Below are 18,576 nucleotides of genomic sequence, written 5' to 3' on the forward strand. Positions count from 1 at the left end.
GTGCCTCTTTGCCTAGGTTAATGATTACTGGGTAACTACATTTACCAAAATTCTTTGCCTCTAATACTTGAACCATACGTTAAAAATATAGTCAAAGTCAAAACCATAAAAATCTCTTTACATCAACAGAAAAACACAGATATCTCTCGTTTGTAAACACAGAAGAGAACATGAAAATGAGGAACTTGTAGCTCCCAAAGAAGAGTAACTTGTCTCGCTACCGTCTAAGCACAAGATGCACTGAAGCCTGAAGGGAAAGTATATATATATATATATATCTGTGTACATGACAATAATGCCAAATATCTCCTAAAAAAATCTCATCGATGCTCCCTTGCAGTCCAAGAAACTCAAGACCCTAGAAAGAAGAAACCATTTGATTATATCTTGCTACTCACAGAGAGAGATATAGAGTTAGACCCATGTTAATGAAACTCAATCAATAAAATTCATTATAGAGTGATGAACTTACTCAATCTTGTGGTAGATTATCCGGTGGTGGTGGTGGTGGAGCATTAACACGGGCATGCTCAAAGAGGAATGCAGGGTTGAACTCTTCCCCTGGTGATTGATCTGGCGGCGGTGCTGGATCTCTCCACCCGAGAAGTGCGCAGCAATTGACGCACGAGACCTCATGGCCGCAGAAGCGATAGAGGTCGTAAAGAACTGGTACTTCTGCAATCATGACATTGTACCTGCCCAAAAAATCTTTATATTTTCAGATTTAACAGTTTTTTTTAAAAAAGGGCTGGAATTAATGGGAAACTTACACAAGGTAAAACTGATATAAGTCGAGCCATGTTGCTTCCAAGAGATCTTCACTTTTTGCGATTTGAACATTGCATGTAGCGCATGTATAGACTGGTCCGTCTTCTTCGACCAAGAACACTCTTCCCATAACTCTAAAACTGCAAAATCATTAACGTATGACTCGGAAGAAAGAATCCATGGAAACGCAACAAGAAACCGAGAGAAGAAACTCAAAAGATTTCCATTTCCGACGATCAAGTTAAAGAGATTTCTAAATTTTGAGGGTTTAAGAAAGACAGCAATAATCACTTTGGCCGGAGATAGTAACTGAAACGATACGGGAAGAAACAGAGAGAAGTTCCAAGATTCTCAAGAACACGGGATCAAAATTTATATCAAATACTATTAAGAAGACTAATTAGAAGATAAGGATAGATTAAGAGAGAGACAGATAATCACCTTCGAGGGTGATATTAGGGGGGAAACGTGACGAATAATGACAGGATAGAGAGAGAGAGAGAAGGAGAATCTCAGGGAGAATGTGGAAGACAAGACTTGAGAGGGTATTTCAAAATTTCCCGGGATTTATATGAATTTAAAGCCTAAGGCCCAATAAGAAAGCCCAATACGTATGCAAAGTTTTGTCTCATTTCTATTTAACGTCTCTTTCTTAAAGCATTTCTCCAATTCTTTGATTGATTCTCTGTGGCCTTCTTTTGCTTGGTTGATCCCTTGTGGTTGGTGATTCTGCAATTAAATCTGAAATTTAAAACAAGCAAAAAAAAAACAGTGGGTGAGGGCAGGAGGGCTAGTTTACAATTTGATTATTAAAATTAATAAAGATGTGTGCCAAAAATAATTACGTTTCCTGATCAGAAAGTGGTTTCAAAAATCAGTTTTTTGATCGGTCTCTAGGTATAGTTTGGTCCGGCTCTGTTTGACTGCGGTGGACGCAGTACAATGAGTTTTAGTTTGCAGCCAAAATCTACAGAAGAAAAAGCAATTCTCTCTTTGTCCAAAAAAAAGCAATCCTCTCTCTCATTTCAATCACTTTCTGCTCATATCCTCTTGCTTTAGGTTGTTTTTGGGTCGATTCGGGACTGTCAGGTCGCTTATTTAGCTTTAACTTCCGGTCCCAAACCTCAGTTGCAAACCGGTGGATAACACTAAATTAATCTTCATATGATGTTGAGATTAGACAAGTTATTAAAATCTAAAAACGTTCATAATGATGTACGTATGTTATATTGTTATGTACACCAAAATATATGGTTTATTTAATATCCTTTTGAAAATGACATTTTTATGGAGTGGACCATCTGTGTCCGCACATGAATAAATAGTGCAACCAATACAACACCGTAAGGAAGTTTATGCATCATTTAAATTCTCATAGTCCTCCCAACCATCTCTTCAAAAAGGTCTCTTTTCTTCACCCTTTATTTTTTGTTTGGTTTTTAGCTTCCACACACCTTATGAAGAGAAACAAAACATAGTAAACAAAACAACAAATGATTCGCTTTCGACTTCTTTGCCTCTTTGTTCTTCTCTTCACTCTCGTTTGTGTTTTCTCCAAAGCCCCAAGCACTCATGCTGCTGGAAGACGAAGCTTTTCCTCCGGACCTTCTAGAAGAGAGAAAGGGTTTTCCTACTCTTATGCCACACGTGTGATCGGCTCTGGACAACTGAAGCAGGAGAAGAGAAAGATTCCGACGGGGTCAAACCCTTTGCATAACAAGCGATAGTAAAGGGTTTATTTCTATGCCGGCAACAAAGAATATTAGTGTTCTTTTTATCTTTTGTTTTGCGTCTCTCCCTCTCCTTGTTTTTAAACTGGAGAATATATGTAAAATGTCTATATATAATTATATATACACTAATGTGATGTATACATGCTCCCATATATCCTGGTGTAGCTAGGAGTTTTTGAAACGTATATTGAAGGATTCAGATTGATTGCAGTTCATCATTTGATGTTTATGTATGCAGAAGTAAGTGTTGTATATCGTTTGTGTAATTGTGTTCTAAAAAATTATGATTCCTTATATGGTTAAATAACGCATATAACATGATTTTTTTTTGTTTAATCGTACCATACTATTGTTAGCAAAGATATGTTTGATCAAAGATGATTTTCTCTTTATAGCTTATATATTTTTCGGTTTATAAAGACTACTATTTATTTGACCAAAAAGACTATTATTCAAAATAGTTCCATCTTGAGAATAACAATCTTCAATGGCTGCAAGGCTACGTCCTAATAAGTTTGGAATTAATCTCTTCTCTGCAATGACTGTTAAATTATCTTCTACACCGTCGGTAAAAATAGTTTTCAATAATTAGCGGATCATTAGTATATATAAAAAAATATATATCAAAGGGTGACAAATATTGTAAACTTTTATGTTGATGCTTAATTATTTTGGAAACAGAAGAAGAAGGATAAAATACTTATTATATTTGTGGATGTAGAAAATTGTGGTTTAATGATTTGGTTTATGGTTGATGATGGAAAAAGAGCCTGTAAGATTGACTACTCCAACCAACTTTATGAAAATCGAGCTTTTATCTAAAAAAACGTGACTAGATTATCTCATATTAAAAGAGAGTCTGAAGAAATCACCAAATGAATTTGCTCCCATTTTGTATTCATCACGACTTCAATTTACTTTTAGTGTTTCGCGCAGGCGCATTTGTTTATTGTGGAAATAGGAAAAATCAACTTTGATCAACAAAATTATTATGCAGTTGAAAGTGTGAAAAAGGGTATAGTTGTTTTCTTGATATCAATTATAGCACAAGGCATTATAATCCCAAAAAGGCTAACTCAAAGTCGTATACGTATCGATATGCGAATATTACAGACATAGAAGTATAGTGTTACTATGATCTAAATGGTGACACTTCAAAAGATCAATCATGTGTATGCATGTGTTGTTATAAGAAAAACACTAAACAGTCCAAAAAAATATTTGGGGAAATTAATGACTATATGCAAGAGGTTATTGATAATCTCGAATAGTTCCCATAACACACGAGTGTATGTGACAGAAAGACAGGGCCTGTGCATACAGTATCAACTTATCAAAGCTGACCACAAATTTCTCCTTTGAGACCTTAAGCAAAATAACAGCACACCATGTACGTTTATTGGTTTGATCATGAGAAGACAAGCAGGAATGTCCCAGAAGGTGACCAGCTTTCCACCATACGTACCAATCTTATTTTCATTTAGAAAATAGCCTATTTTAAATAAGCATCATGTCAGAGTACCGTTGATATTCTCCTACATTTTTTAAAAACTTTATTTCATAATAATACCATACATTCTCTACCGCTCGAGTACTCAACCAAGTGTGGACCATGAACTGCATGCTACAACACTCCACAATCCAAGTCTTTGGGGGCAGATAACAAAAGAAGTAATCTCAATAACTCAAGAACTAAGTATATGAAACAATTTTCAACAGAGATCAAAGAATTTGCAAGACTAAGTAGACAATTTCAGTATTTTAATCTTTTTCATGTTGATAGGGTAACTAATTCAACAATTGAGTTTTTGTCGGTACAACCAGCGAAAGAGCTCCTTCATCGACCACATCCTTAACCATGGTGGTAGACTCCTCCTCGTCACACTTCTCAAAACCAGATTTAAACCGGTCATAATTAGTCATCTCAACCGGTTTAAACGGACGTTCACCCAAAATTCTCACAAGATCATCCTGATGCAACACTTCTTTCTCCAGCAAAAGCTCAGCCACCTCAGCCACTTGCTCTCTGTGTCTCTCAATAAGCTCCACGGTCTTGTCGTATGCTTTCCTCAACCATTCCCTGACTTCCTCGTCTATGATCGCACGTGTTTGGTCGCTATACCGTTTGCAAAAATCTTCACCAAATGAGACCAGCCCCACCTTGTCACTGAAACCGTACACAGTCACTTGCTCGTACGTCATCTTCGTCACTTCCTCTAGATCGTTCTGTGCACCCGTTGATATCTTCCCTATCAACACCTGCGTTGCAATACACCTTAAATCTTTAAATATTATCTTGACAAAAAGTATTTCCTCTCATTATAAAAAGAGTAGTCTATTGGCTAAAACACTAGATTACCTGCTCGGCTGCACGACCACCTAGTGTCACGCAAGTCATATCGAAGAACTGTTCTTTGGTCATGAAAAGATTCTCGTTTGGAACATACTGTGCAAACCCGAGCGTGGCAGTGCCTCGTGGCACTATACTCACCTTCAGTAACGGCTCGGCATATTCCAAGAACCAACCAGCAACTGCGTGACCAGATTCATGATACGCAACGGTACGTCGCTCCAGTTTACTTATCACCTGTATGCAAAGAGATACATTCATATTCTGGTTTCAAGAAAATATCAAAGTTAGCTTATATATGTTTACCAGATTATTCTTCTCAAGACCACCAATAACACGATCAACCGCAGATTCAAAATGCTCCATCCTAACCACATCTCCTTCATCTCTAGCAGCGAGAAGAGCCGCCTCGTTACACAGATTCGAAATATCAGCTCCAGAGAAACCAGGAGTGAGAGCAGCAAGCCTCCCAGAGTAGTAACACAACGGCTTCTCTTGTTCAAGTTTAATCTTGTTCAAGTAAATCTTGAAAATCTCATCACGGCCTTTCACATCCGGTTTATCGACAGCTATCTGACGAGCAAACCGTCCAGGACGTAACAAAGCTTTATCCAAAACATCCGGTCTATTGGTCGCAGCAAGAACCAAAACTCCTCCTCCGTCCATCTCAACTAGCAACTGATTCAGAGTGCTTTCATGCTCGTTGCTACCTCCACCTCCTCTTGCACGACCAATGGCATCGATCTCGTCTATGAATACAATGCTAGGTGTAGATTGTCTAGCCTCTCTGAACAGACGTCTCACCCTCGAAGCTCCAACGCCGGCGTATACCTCAACGAAGTCTGAACCGGACATGGACAGAAACGGCAAACCGGATTCACCTGCTGTAGCTTTTGCTAAGAGGGTCTTTCCCGTTCCGGGAGGACCTACTAAAAGCGCACCTCTAGGGATCTTAGCACCCAAATCTTGGTACTTCTTAGGGTTCTTGAGGAAATGTACAAGCTCCATGAGTTCTTGTTTAGCCTCCTCGCATCCAGCGACATCGTTAAAACGAATCTTCTTATCTTTGGAACTGTTATCTGCTTTCGTTACTGTGGCTTCGCCTGTATTGGAAACTCTAGCACCGGTTCTTTTCACAGCACCTGATCCGCCTTTCACTTGACTCGCCCAACAGATGAGAGTACCAACGAGCAGTAAAGACGGAGCAAACCTCAGTAGATCTTGAAACCAGACCATTTCAGAGACGAGAACAAACTCCTTCATGTACTGACCACCGCGTGTTTTGGCAGGGATAACGTTACCATTATTACCTTGGAGTTTCACTAGTGATTTGTTTGAAACATCGGTATGGTCAATCTGAAACAGACAAGGTGTAGCCACAGAACATTACTAATAGTGGGGGAAAAAAAAAAAAACCCCTAAGAATATCACAGAGTTAAGTTTATTGTGTATATGTGCTTGCCTGTTGATGTTCTCTAGAGCCATGTGGGAGAGAAGAAAAGAAGACAGCAAGATCCCGCAGCGGATTTAGCAGGTTTTGGAGACCATTCATGAACATATTGATTTGTACAAATCAGGCAACAACTTGATCAATCTTCCAAGAAAAACTCGTTGTTTATAATTCTCCTCCTCCCTCCCCTAAACAATGGTGAAGAAAACAAATTTTATACATATAAGAAGAGCCTAGAGTATATATAATAGAAAAACCCTAAACCCAATACAATTAGGAAACTGATATCGCTAATAAGTATGTAAAAACTAACAAAGAGAAATTTAACTTGAACAAAAATGGAAATTTTCTTTTTGTTAGATTCTGACTATTTTTTTTTAGTGGACAGGGAAGAGGGAATTATATTGTTCAGAACTACAGAGTGTATACTTTATGAAAGGTTCACTGCGGTATTTCAGTATCAGTGTCCAGTGTTGTACAAGTAAATCCTCTATTGACTAGGGTTCGGTGTAAGTGAACATGCAAGTATTCGGGTCTAATGGACCAGAACCAGCTGGGAAGGCCTTCAAGCAACAATACAAGATTTGAACATCCCAACCACAACAGAAGTTAGAAGATTTTTACCCCTTTGATTTCGTTTCTCTCCACCACAGCAACTCTTCAAAGCATTATTGTAAGAGTAATAATCAACCTCCAGCTTCTCCATCCAAGGGGGACATGTTCTCCATTATCTCCTGCATATCGAAATGAAGAATCCATAGTCAGCCAAAAAAGCATCTTCTCGTGAAGTTAAAAGAGTGCTTATGCATTTGGTCAAAGGCTTTCAAGATTCACACACTATAAGAATTTGACATATAAAAAAAAGAAAAGGAAATGAAACTCCTTGTCTCTGCAATGAAAAACCAGTTACTAGGAGCAAACTCTTATCAATGAACTAGGCCATTAATGGTTCCATCACAATAATGCAGAACGTAAAATCACTATCTAATTCTGATAAAGTTCGAAACTTTTGTTTCATATGAAAGATGCCACTCGGCACTAACTTCAGTTTTACCACTAAAGACAAACACCATTTTCCTTGGGAACCCAAACCAAAGTTTAGAAGCAGACGAAGAACATGGAATTGAAATCGTTCATCAAGCAAGAAACTTTAGAAGCACTTACAGAACGCATTCAAGCTCTGTCGAAAGCTTGAGACCTGTGTTTTAGAGGGGGACACTTGCGTTTGAACTCTCACTGTCGTGTCGGAGCTCTCCCTCTTACTCGCCTTGTCCGAGCCCATCTATGCCCAACTGCTGAAGTTGTGCAGAACCACCATGGCCATGAATCCCTAAAAAAAACTCGGAGATGCTATAATCTCCAGATTGTTGCAGTGTGTCAAGGAATCTCAAACAGTTATCAAAAACAAAAAAAAAAACATATGGGTTAAATAGCACAGAATAAACTTCCTTTGTAAAATTAAAAATATCACAAATATCAGGGTCTTTTCTGTAACTTTTAATTGTATCCTCCACTCTGTTATAATTTCATCAAACTGGGAATTGGATAAGCCTGGCTCAGGGTTTTAGGGTTCTTGAAGTCACTCACAGTTCCATCTCTATCCACTATCTTCACCATCCACAGGTAAAATGAATATAGGATGTGTCTTAGATTCTGAAATTCACAACATTTCTTGGCTTCTTGGGTTTCAAATTTCATATATTTCTGATTTTTTCGTCTGGTTAATCGACCTATATAGCTCTGTTTGTAACCAAACTCATGTTACGTTCGGAACTGAAACAATCACGACGTTATGTGAATCCTGATTTTATTAAACCCTATGTCATTGATTTATAAGCTATTACAACACTAAGTTAGATTATAAAGCCTCATGCTTTACAACAAACTCACTTGTAAGGAGATTCAAGATCTTGAGTTTAAATTCTTGTGCCCCTTCTTTATAGCTTTCACAGATCTTTAATTTGAAGAGAAGCAGAGATGGCAAGTCTGATAATGGCCACACCATTCCCAGGCTCTTCTCTCACCCAATTCAAGAAAACGAATAACCTCTCTGTTCAGAGAGCCTTTAAGGTAACATCTATGCAGACACCGTTGGAGGAGCTGTACAACGTTAAGGTGGAACGTAAAGTGTCGCAGAGACGGTTAGACGAGCTGGGTGTTTCGAAATGGTCGGTTTGGAAGACGGGGAAGTGCAAACTGCCGTGGGACTGGCAGGTGGATCAGCTGGTTTACATAGAAGAAGGAGAGGTTCGTGTTGTACCCGAAGGAAGCAAGAGGTATATGCAGTTTTTAGCTGGAGACCTTGTTCGTTACCCGAAATGGTTGGAGGCTGATCTTTTCTTTAACGCTCCTTACCGCGAACGGTATTGTTTCAAGGCCTATGGTGATGATTGATTTAGAAGTTAGAGCCAAGAAAGTTTAAACTTGTGTGTGTGTGTGTGTGTTGTTGTTGTTATAGACTGATGGATCTTTTTTGTGATAGTATAAGAAAACAATTCTCTTCTTCTTCAGAATTTGTAATGCTAAACGTAACAGAGCAGAGATAAAGAAATCACAAGTGAGCTCTCGAAGTTTCTTGTTTTGGAGAGAATGTAGCATTTTAATCGAACTAGTCAACTTTTGGAACAATAAGTAAAACAGAGTAGCTTTCAGACAGATTTGAGAGAGGGATGAAGAATCAAAAAGGATCTTGTTCCCAAGAATAGATTGTAGCATTTTAATTGAATTAAAAGGACATTTTGAAATTGAATAATTAGTTCTTGGAGCATTTTGAAGGTTTGTTTGCTTCGATAACCTCACAGTTCCTTGTTAACTTTAACTGAAGTTTCTTTAAAATGTTGGGAGGAAGTTTTGGTGTGTGTCTTTGGTATGCTTGCATCGGACGTCTCCTTATGTTGGGATAACCTAGACTTGAACGTTGGCTTTGCGTTTACTTTTCATGTTTTCAGGTTTGAAATTGATTCTCTTAGTTCTCTTGGGTGTTTGTTTGACTCCGGAGATGTTTCCTTTGTCTCCGTTGTAGGACCATTGCTTTGCCATAATGTGTGAACACTTTGGCCCTCACGTTACCAAGTCCCAGACAAATTCATTTATGTAGTTTTGTACATATGTGAAAATTCCAGACTGATTCCAGTCCAAGTTTTTATTCTTTTTTTTTTTTTCTGTTAAACTACTCCAATCCGAGTTATACGCTATAAAAAATCAACTAACGTGGCTTTCATTCATCTCAGGATTGAGTTTTAGCCATACAAATTACAACGTCTATCTTACAACTTTGTATTACGATTTACGTATATATATAGTAACGCTCTGATCATTGATTCACATGCCAAAGAAAAAAAAATCATTGCAACTCCTAAATTATCACGCACATCCATCTAAATGTCGAACTCACATTTGTGTTTGCTCTCACTCATGTCCATCTTATCCTTACTCATCACTACAACAACCAATCTTGTCGTCGCTCAGCGATGTCGTCCCGACCAAACCAAAACCCTCAAGCGTTTCAAGAACGAGTTTGCGTTCTCCAGCAGCTGCACCGACGAGGCCTACTTCTTACGCGGTGTGACCTGCGATAACGTGACCGGTGCGGTCACCCTGCTAGAACTCCCCAGTGGATGTCTGCGTGGCACTCTCAGAGACAATAGTAGCCTCTTCGAGCTAAGCCATCTCCGTTACCTTAACCTCTCTTTCAACAACTTCGCTTCATCTCCTTTACCTTCTAGTTTTGGTCAGCTACAGAATCTTGAGGTCTTGCTTCTCTCCTCTAATGGATTTTTAGGTCAAGTTCCTTCCTCTATACGCAATCTCACAAAACTAACTCAGTTACAGCTTGCTCACAATAAGCTCACAGGTGATTTAACTTCACTTGTAAAGAATCTAACAAAGCTTTCACATTTAGACGTTTCTTCTAATGAATTCTATGGAACCATACCTTCTTTTCTCTTCACTCTGCCTTCCTTGTCTTATCTTGATTTGAGTGAGAATCATCTCACTGGCTCATTTGAAACCCCTATTTCTTCACCTAAGCTCCGAGTTCTCACGCTCTCTTACCTAAACATAACCCACCAGATTGACTTAAGAATCTTCTCCTCTCTCAAATCTTTGTCAGACCTTGATCTTTCCGGAATCAGTTTGACACCAACGAGTGTGGATTCAGACATCGACTTTGCAAAGTCTCTCAGGTTCTTGTTCTTGTCGGAATGCAACATTTATGAGTTCCCAAGATTCGTTAAATCTCTAACGAATCTCGAGTACTTATATCTTTCTGACAACAGAATCAAAGGGAACGTTCCTGATTGGTTATGGAGTCTTCCTCATTTGACCTCACTGGATCTTCATAACAACTCTTTCACCGGCTTCGAAGGTTCATTAGATCATGTTTTAGCCAACTCATCGGTGCACGCTCTAGACATTGCTTATAACTGCTTCAATGGTTCCTTCCCTGATCCACCACTCTTCATCATCAACTTGTCTGCTTGGAACAACAGCTTCACAGGAGAGATCCCTCTCTCAACTTGTAACAGAACCTTTCTTGATGTTCTTGATCTCTCCTACAACAGCTTCACCGGCTTAATCCCTCCATGTCTCGGTAACATCAGCATAGTGAATCTCCGGAAAAACAAGCTGCAAGGAAACATCCCAGACGAGTTCTACATCGGCGCTTCCACACAGACGCTTGACGTGGGATACAATCAACTAACCGGGAAGCTTCCGAGATCCCTCTTGAACTGCACACTCCTAAAATTTGTTAGTTTGGATCACAACAGAATCAGTGACTCGTTTCCCTTCTGGCTCAAGGCACTGCCGAGTTTGAAAGTCCTTACTTTACGTTCAAACAGATTCCACGGTCCTATATCTCCACCTGATGGTCCAGGTCCTCTTGCCTTTCCCAAGCTCCAGATACTTGAAATATCCCATAACGGGTTCACCGGAAGCTTACCAAGAAATTACTTTGAGAACTGGACTGCTACATCTCTCAAGCCTAGCAATGAAGAGAAGATGTATATGGGAGATTATTTAAGTGATAGGTTTGGTTATGATGATACTTTGGATTTGCAATACAAAGGTCTATACATGGAGCAAGGAAAGGTTTATAATTTATATACGGCCATAGATTTCTCTGGAAACAAACTCGAAGGAGAGATTCCGGAATCTATTGGTCTGTTGAAGGCATTGATTGCTCTCAACTTATCAAACAACTCATTCACAGGACATATCCCTATGTCTTTCGCCAATGTGAGTGAGCTAGAGTCATTAGACCTGTCAGAGAACAAACTGTCAGGGGAGATTCCTCAGGAGCTAAAGAGGCTTTCGTATTTGGCATACATAGATGTCTCTGATAATCAGCTCACTGGTGAAATACCACAAGGGACACAGATCACAGGGCAGCCTAAATCTTCATTTGAAGGGAATCTAGGGTTATGTGGTCTTCCTCTTGAAGAAAGTTGCTTCAACGAAAACATACCATCAACAGAAGAACCAGAAGAAGATGAAGAAGAAGGAATATTGAAGTGGAGAGCAGTGGCAATAGGGTATGGACCTGGAGTTTTGTTTGGATTAGCAATAGGATATGTTGTTGCTTTGTACAAGCCTGAGTGGTTCATCAAGAATTATATTTAGAACAGGCTCCGAGGTATTTGATGCCTTTAGGATCAATTTGTTTCTGCTTATCTTTTTGTTGTTGTAATTTGATCTTTGAATGTGTGTTAAGTTAATCAAAAACATAATTCTAGTATGTTTAGTGTTACTTTAATTCTTGTCTCAAAGTAAAGTAGTTGAAACCACTGACTTAGTTACTTGCATATCAAACAACAAGCTCAGGTAACTGCGAAAACATGAGAAACAAAATAAATTGTGAGTTCTTGTGTGTGTGTTGTTGTTATAGCCAGATTAGATGTTTTGTGATAATACAACAAGAAGACAATGATTTTTCTCTTCTTCAGAATTTGTATTACTTATCATAACAAAACAGAGCAGAGATAAAGAAATCAAAAGTGATCTGTGACAGTATCTTGTTTCTGAAGAGAAGGTAGCATTTTAATTGAACTAAACAACTTTTTAAAAGGAACAATAAGTAAAACAGAGTGGCTTCAGACAGTTTTGAGAGAGGGATGAAGATTCAAATGGAAATCTCGTACACGGAGCAGCCCTGGCGGCAAAGATTCAAAAGGATTGATGATGTATCAATGTTTTGAATAGGTTAAACAGAGGAGATTGTTGACTTGTTGGAAGCTGCAAAGAAAGCCGCTGACGTGGCCAATGCTAAGGCGATAGCGAGATGTCGTTGCTTATCCAAGCTCTGTGCGTCTGTACTTAGCAGTCAATATTTCACAGAATTGTTCTTGACCAAATCTTCTGTTAGCCCTCAGCTTCTGTTCGCCTTCGAGGCTGGCAGAGAGATATCCATTTTTTCTTCGCCTCAGCCTGAAAATCCAGAAGATAGCTCGTATGTTGTAGCTGCCAATCACCTTGCACGTTTCCCACGTTCCTATAGATTCTCTGCTCCTACCAGTGGCTTCTTCTGTTATAAAGTTAAACATACATGTGAAGGGGTGGACGTTCCAGAGTTTGTTCCGGTGATATGTAACCCCAGCACGGGACAGTCCTTGACCTTACAAAGATTGAACTCGAGAAAGAAGTATGGAGGGGAAACCTATCTTGGGTATGACCCTGTTTCCAAAGACTTCAAGGTATTGTCAATGGAACACTCGTTTGTAAGTGGTGAGTTGATCTCTGTGGAGCACCAAGTTCTGACATTAGGAACCAATAAATTGTCATGGAGGATGGTCGAATGTTGCATACCACATTTTTGTTCTCATAAGTGGATATGCATCAGTGGTGTTATCTACTACGCAGCTACAGCAGCCGGATCTAAAGTGGAATTATCTATGGTAGCTTGTTTTGATTTGAGGTCTGAGAAGTTCTACTTTGTGAAATTAAGTAGAGAAAGGCCTGGTTCAACAACTCTGGTAAATTACAATGGAAAACTGGGTTTGCTTATGTCTGGAGATTCTGGTTATATTAGTCGAGCAAGTAAAAGTCTTGAGCTGTGGGTTCTACGAGATGCTGGAAACAATGAGTGGTCCAAGCATATATACGTATTACCACCTCTGTGGAAGGATGTAGTTGCCAGGGACATGCAAATACGCATTGCTGGAATGGTTGGTGTAAATGAAATTGTCTTGGCTCCTACTTGGTTCCAAAACGTGCCTTTCTATGTCATCTACTTCAACGTGGAGAGAAAAACGATCACAAAAGTTGGCTTCCAAGGAATGGAAGCGTTTCGGGGTAAGAGTTTCGACACCTATCTCAACTACGTTGAGAATGTGAAGCTTATTTAAGCATTTTAAGAGAGAGACAAGTGTAGTTTTCATTTTGTGTACGTTTCGTTTTTTTCCTAGCATCCTAGTTTGAAAAAGCCCACCTGTTGTGGTTTCATGTACGTGCACACATATACAGTATTGTTTTTTGACCAAAGGTTTACATGTACTTATATTAAGGCTATAGTTTTGTGCTATTTTTTTTAACAGAAGTCAAAAAAGTTCTAAAAGTAAACTACCTGCATTAAAAACAGAGGTATGATGGAATAGACTTTGTTAAAAGCCTTGGCACATTTATCCGGAAGCAAAAAAATGAACCGAACCGAAAAATGAGGTTCAGTTTTGGGTTCAAATTCTATCAATTATTCGAGTGAATCTTATATGTCTAGAACCAGAAAAATGAAAATCAAATCAGAAACAAACCAATAACCGAATGTGTACACGAATTTCTGTAATATAGTTTTATATACTTTTAAATATTAATTATATTTAGTTTTAAAATAATTAAATATTTTTAAAAGACTATTTATAAACCAAATTATTTGAAAAATCAAACCAGCCGAATACTCCACTCCTCAGATATTTTAAATTATCTAAATTTTTATTCGAAAACAGAAAAAAAATCTGATATTTAATCCAAATTAACTGAAAAAATTGAAACTTAACCCAAGTAAATTTGACCCAAAATGATCTCTAGCCCTTCTTCAACTTTAAGCAGAGGATCAGAGAACAAGAATCTACAAAGACGAGGAAACTAGTGATGTGAATCATTGTAAAAGCTCATGAATTAATCATTGTATCAAGAAGAGTATGAGTGTGAGGAAGAGCTGGAATCCATTTGTAAAAGTTTTGGTAAGAAATTGCTTCGGTTGTCAATAAATAAGATCCCACATTTTATCTTTGATTCTTATGTTTTTATTGTCTCTTATGCTTCCACAGTTGCATGAGTAAGCTGTTTGATATGCAAGTAATTAAGTCAGTGATATGTCAACTCCTCTGCTTTCAGACAAGAGTTTAAAGTAACACAAAGCAAACCAAATTTATGTTTTTGAGTAACTTTACTCACATTCAAAGACAAATTTACAACAAAAAAAAAAACTAAGCATTGATCCTAAAGACTTCCAATGCCTTTGAGCCTGTTCTGACCATAACTCTTGATGAACCACCCACCAGGCTTATACAAAGCAAAAACATGTCCTATTACTAATCCAAACAAAACTCCAGGTCCATACCCTATTGCTACTGCTCTCCACTTCAACACTCCTCCTTCTTCTTCTTCTTCTTCTGCCTCGTCCGTCGATGTTGTGTTTTCAGTGAAGCATCTTTCTTCAAGAGGAAGACCACACAACCCTAGATTCCCTTCAAACGACGATTTAGGCTGCCCTGTGATCTGCGTCCCTTGCGGTATCTCACCAGTCAGCTGATTATCAGAGACATCTATGTACCCCAAAAACGAAAGCCTCCTCAGCTCCTGAGGAATCTCCCCCGACAGTCTGTTCTTCGACAGGTCTAAAGACTCGAGCTCACTCACGTTAGCGAAAGACATCGGTATGCGTCCCGTGAACGAGTTGTTAGATAAGTTGAGAGCAATCAACGCCTTCAACAAACCGATAGATTCAGGAATCTCTCCTTCGAGTCTGTTTCCAGAGAAATCGATAGCCGAGTATAACGTGAGAACCTTCCCTTGCTCCATGTATAGACCTTTGTACTGCAAATCCAAAGTGTCTTCGTAATTAAATTTATCAGTCACGAAATCTCCCATATACATCTTTTCTTCATCTTCAGGCTTGAGAGATGTATTAGTCCAGTTCTCAAAGTAGTTTCTTGGCAATCTTCCGGTGAATCCGTTATGGGATATTTCAAGTATCTGGAGCTTGGGGAAGGCAAGAGGACCATCAGGTGGAGATATTGGACCGTGGAATCTGTTTGAACGTAGAGTAAGTACTTTCAAACTCGGCAGTGCCTTGAGCCAGAAGGGAAACGAGTCATCGATTCTGTTGTGATCCACGCTTACAAACTTTAGTAGCGAGCAGTTTAAGAGAGATCTCGGAAGCTTCCCGGTTAGTTGATTGTATCCCAAGTCAAGCGTCTGCGTAGAAGAACCGGTATAGAACTCGTCTGGGATGTTTCCTTCCAGCTTGTTCTTCCGGAGATTCACTATGCTGATGTTACTCAGACACGGAGGGATTAGGCCGGTGAATTTGTTGTAGGAGAGATCAAGAACGTCAAGAAAGGTTCGGTTACAGGTTGAGAGAGGGATCTCTCCTGTGAAGCTGTTGTTCCAAACAGAATAGTTGATGATGAAGCGTGGTGGATCAGGGAGCGATCCGTTGAAGCAGTTGTAAGCCACGTCTAGCACCTGAACCGATGAGTTGGCTAAAAGATGATCTGATGAGCCTTCGAAGCCGGTGAAAGAGTTGTTACGAAGATCCAGTGAGGTCAGACGAGGAAGACTCCATAACCACTCAGGAACGTTCCCTTTGATTCTGTTGTGAGAAAGATATAAATACTCCAGATTCTTTAGGGACTTGACGAATCTTGGAAATTCATAGATGTTGCATTCCGACAAGAGCAAGACCCGCAGAGATTCTGCAAAGTCGATGTCTGAATATACGCTTGTCGGTGTTAGGCTGTTTCCGGAAAGGGCAAGGTATGTCAAAGATTCGAGAGAGGAGAAGATTCTTAAGTCAATCTGGTGGGTTATGTTTAGGTGATAGAGCTTGAGAACTCGGAGATTAGGTAAATAAAAAGGTATTTCAAGTGAGCCAGAGAGATGATTCTCACTCAGATCAAGATAAGACATGGAAGGCAGAGTGAAGAGAAAAGAAGGTATGGTTCCATAGAACTGATTAGAAGAAACGTCTAAACGTGTAAGGTTTGTTAGATTCTGTAGAAGTGAAGTTAAATCACCTGTAAGCTTATTGTGAGCAAGCTGTAACTGAGTTAGTTTTGTGAGGTTGCGTACAGAGGAAGGAACTTGACCTAAGAAGCCATTAGAGGAGAGAAGCAAGACCTCAAGATTGTGTAGCTGACCAAAAGAAGAAGGTAAAGGAGAAGAAGCGAAGTTGTTGAAAGAGAGGTTAAGGTAACGGAGGTGGCTTAACTCGAAGAGGCTACTATTGTCTCTGAGAGTGCCACGTAGACATCCACCGGGGAGTCTTAGAACGGTGACCGCACCGGTCACGTTATCGCAAGTCACACCGCTTAAGAAGTAGGCGTCGTCTGTGCAGCTGCTGGAGAAGGCAAACTCGTTTTTGAAACGCTTGAGGGTTTCGGTTTGGTCGGGACGGCATCGCTGAGCGGCGACAAAGTTGGTCGTAGCAGTGATGAGTAAGGATAAGATGGACACGAGTGAGAGCAAACGAAAACGTGAGTTTGACATTTGGATGGATGTGTGTGAAAATCTTAGGAGTTGCAATGAGTTTTTTTTTCTTTGGCATGTGAATAAATAAATGATCAGTCCGTTATTATATACGTACAAGAAGACTACAAGTTATTTGAAAAACTGGGAGGGGCGTCTATCCGTGGGCATTCCTTCTCCTTGGGGATTAGTCTGGGCCTTCTGGGCCTGGGATACCCCCAGGTTAAACAAAAAAGAAGACTACAAGTTGTAGATTTTTTTTTTTTGTCAACAACTACAAGTTGTAGATAATTACGCCTTTTACGTTGCTTCAGTTCTTGATATACACAAAAGTCCAACTTATATTTTAAGAAAAAAAATATCGAAAAGCAGAAAGATATGATGAGGTCTATAATCTATTGTTTCAAGACGATGATGACCATGATAGTGTTCCGCGTTAATAATTGTTTTTATTTCATTGGTTTGTTAAAAACTTAAAACTAAAGTGTTTACACAGTGGGAATATTGACTATTTTTCTAGTCAATGTTTTATAAAGTAATGAAAAACTACGAGTGTACACTAGCATACACGTTTCTGTTGACAAAAAAAGAAGAAAGAATAACGTGTCAGTATAACTGGTTGCATATATATATTTGGACCAAGATGTCTCCTCCTCCTAAAGCTGACTAAAGATGTGGTCTTGACCACCTTTAGAATCTACGAAGATGAGGAAACTAGTGATGTGGAGAATGGCTTGAACAAAAGAAAAGAAGTATCTAGGGAATTCAAAAGGTTTTGAAATAATGTATCAAAAGAGGATGAGCGTGTTAGGAAAAATGGAAATGATTTTTTTGCATTGTCGAGTGGTAAGAAAGCATGTTAGTGGGTTTCCAGGATGTTACATCATCTTCGTTTGGATAGCAAATTGGTTTATAAAAATATAATAAAATGTATGTTAAGAGATAGATACAGTCAGTGGCGGACCTACAGCAAATAAAGGGGGGTCAACTGACACCCCTTAAATATAAGAAACTGATCTTTAACCTATATTTAGTTAGCAGACACAGCTCAGATGGTTACATTACTCCTTGCCCGACACCCCCAATCCGGGTTCAATTCCCTTCATGCACCATATTACTCCCTTTTTGTTTAATTTAGTGTATGTTATGACCCAGGTAAAATAATTTCCTGGGTCCGCCACTGGATACAGTAGTTCTGACACATGGATTACCGACCATTCATATGACCTCATGGCTTCTATCATTTTTTTTTTTTTTTGCCATCTGAAAGTTTATTAATGGGTCAAGGTCCAGCAGAACCAAGCCCGAACGATACCCCGAGCCCAAAGGCCCTATTACAAACAACCAAAATAAAAAGTCCACAAAAGGACACATAAACCCAAACTTAAGGCCCAAAATACAAAGAAAACGGCACCAACCACGCGTCCAAAGACCAACGTGTTACCGTCCACGTGTTTGCCCCACCGAACGCACGAGACACGCGTCACCTACTCACAGCTTCGTGAACCAGAGGTCGAAGCTTTCACCGAAAAAACGAAACGATAATGTTTCGCCGGAACCCACCGGAAACAAGCCATCGCACCCAACATCAT

The 18,576-nt window shown here is 39.3% G+C and overlaps 5 protein-coding genes and 1 long non-coding RNA gene across 8 annotated transcripts; 3 read left to right on the forward strand and 3 right to left on the reverse strand.

The window, feature by feature from the left end:
• Nucleotides 1-100: 100 nt before the first annotated feature.
• LOC130510452 (uncharacterized) lies at nucleotides 101-1,303 on the reverse strand. Of its 2 annotated transcripts, none has more exons than XR_008944100.1 (4): nucleotides 1,210-1,303; nucleotides 771-908; nucleotides 473-695; nucleotides 101-358 (listed from the first exon to the last, which is right to left on the reverse strand). It is a non-coding gene; the product is annotated as an uncharacterized LOC130510452 (long non-coding RNA). The 2 variants fall into 2 exon arrangements; XR_008944101.1 differs by lacking the exon at nucleotides 1,210-1,303 and adding an exon at nucleotides 1,060-1,151.
• A 2,804-nt stretch (nucleotides 1,304-4,107) lies between these two features.
• Nucleotides 4,108-7,678, reverse strand: LOC108850914 (ATP-dependent zinc metalloprotease FTSH 3, mitochondrial). The gene is made up of 6 exons (XM_018624367.2): nucleotides 7,466-7,678; nucleotides 6,926-7,035; nucleotides 6,314-6,489; nucleotides 5,158-6,207; nucleotides 4,861-5,088; nucleotides 4,108-4,760 (listed from the first exon to the last, which is right to left on the reverse strand). Exons 3-6 carry the CDS (start codon nucleotides 6,407-6,409, stop codon nucleotides 4,290-4,292), a joined length of 1,845 nt encoding a protein of 614 aa, XP_018479869.1. The 5' UTR covers nucleotides 6,410-6,489; nucleotides 6,926-7,035; nucleotides 7,466-7,678; the 3' UTR covers nucleotides 4,108-4,289.
• A 131-nt stretch (nucleotides 7,679-7,809) lies between these two features.
• On the forward strand, nucleotides 7,810-8,806 carry LOC108851559 (uncharacterized). Of its 2 annotated transcripts, none has more exons than XM_018625006.2 (2): nucleotides 7,810-7,924; nucleotides 8,245-8,806. In XM_018625006.2, exon 2 carries the CDS (start codon nucleotides 8,279-8,281, stop codon nucleotides 8,693-8,695), a length of 417 nt encoding a protein of 138 aa, XP_018480508.1. In that variant the 5' UTR covers nucleotides 7,810-7,924; nucleotides 8,245-8,278; the 3' UTR covers nucleotides 8,696-8,806. The 2 variants fall into 2 exon arrangements, with proteins under 2 accessions (XP_018480508.1, XP_056865953.1); XM_057009973.1 differs by having other exon boundaries at nucleotides 7,838-7,924; nucleotides 8,254-8,806.
• Nucleotides 8,807-9,632: 826 nt separating this feature from the next.
• On the forward strand, nucleotides 9,633-12,056 carry LOC108849566 (receptor like protein 22). The gene has a single exon (XM_018623123.2). It carries the CDS (start codon nucleotides 9,683-9,685, stop codon nucleotides 11,921-11,923), a length of 2,241 nt encoding a protein of 746 aa, XP_018478625.1. The 5' UTR covers nucleotides 9,633-9,682; the 3' UTR covers nucleotides 11,924-12,056.
• A 425-nt stretch (nucleotides 12,057-12,481) lies between these two features.
• LOC108850915 (F-box protein DOR-like) lies at nucleotides 12,482-13,657 on the forward strand. The gene is made up of 2 exons (XM_057008275.1): nucleotides 12,482-12,491; nucleotides 12,536-13,657. The coding sequence occupies exons 1-2, from the start codon at nucleotides 12,482-12,484 to the stop codon at nucleotides 13,642-13,644; spliced, it is 1,119 nt and encodes a 372-aa protein (XP_056864255.1). The 3' UTR covers nucleotides 13,645-13,657.
• A 986-nt stretch (nucleotides 13,658-14,643) lies between these two features.
• LOC108852231 (receptor like protein 22) lies at nucleotides 14,644-17,055 on the reverse strand. Its single transcript, XM_018625735.2, has one exon. The coding sequence runs from the start codon at nucleotides 17,003-17,005 to the stop codon at nucleotides 14,735-14,737; it is 2,271 nt and encodes a 756-aa protein (XP_018481237.1). The 5' UTR covers nucleotides 17,006-17,055; the 3' UTR covers nucleotides 14,644-14,734.
• Nucleotides 17,056-18,576: the final 1,521 nt, after the last annotated feature.

The sequence above is a fragment of the Raphanus sativus genome, chromosome 4 (genome assembly GCF_000801105.2).
Source record: "Raphanus sativus cultivar WK10039 chromosome 4, ASM80110v3, whole genome shotgun sequence".
Classification (NCBI taxonomy): Eukaryota; Viridiplantae; Streptophyta; class Magnoliopsida; order Brassicales; family Brassicaceae; genus Raphanus; species Raphanus sativus.

Excerpts from the sequence above, each read along its gene's own strand:
- LOC108850914 (XM_018624367.2), bottom strand. The coding sequence starts at position 6,409 with ATGTTCATGAATGGTCTCCAAAACCTGCTAAATCCGCTGCGGGATCTT. Across the intron at positions 5,089-5,157 it reads GTCTTGAGAAGAATAATCTG|GTGATAAGTAAACTGGAGCG; the intron begins GTAAACATATAT and ends CTTTGCATACAG. Across the intron at positions 4,761-4,860 it reads GTGGTCGTGCAGCCGAGCAG|GTGTTGATAGGGAAGATATC; the intron begins GTAATCTAGTGT and ends ATTGCAACGCAG.
- LOC108851559 (XM_018625006.2), top strand. The coding sequence starts at position 8,279 with ATGGCAAGTCTGATAATGGCCACACCATTCCCAGGCTCTTCTCTCACC.
- LOC108849566 (XM_018623123.2), top strand. The coding sequence starts at position 9,683 with ATGTCGAACTCACATTTGTGTTTGCTCTCACTCATGTCCATCTTATCC.
- LOC108852231 (XM_018625735.2), bottom strand. The coding sequence starts at position 17,005 with ATGTCAAACTCACGTTTTCGTTTGCTCTCACTCGTGTCCATCTTATCC.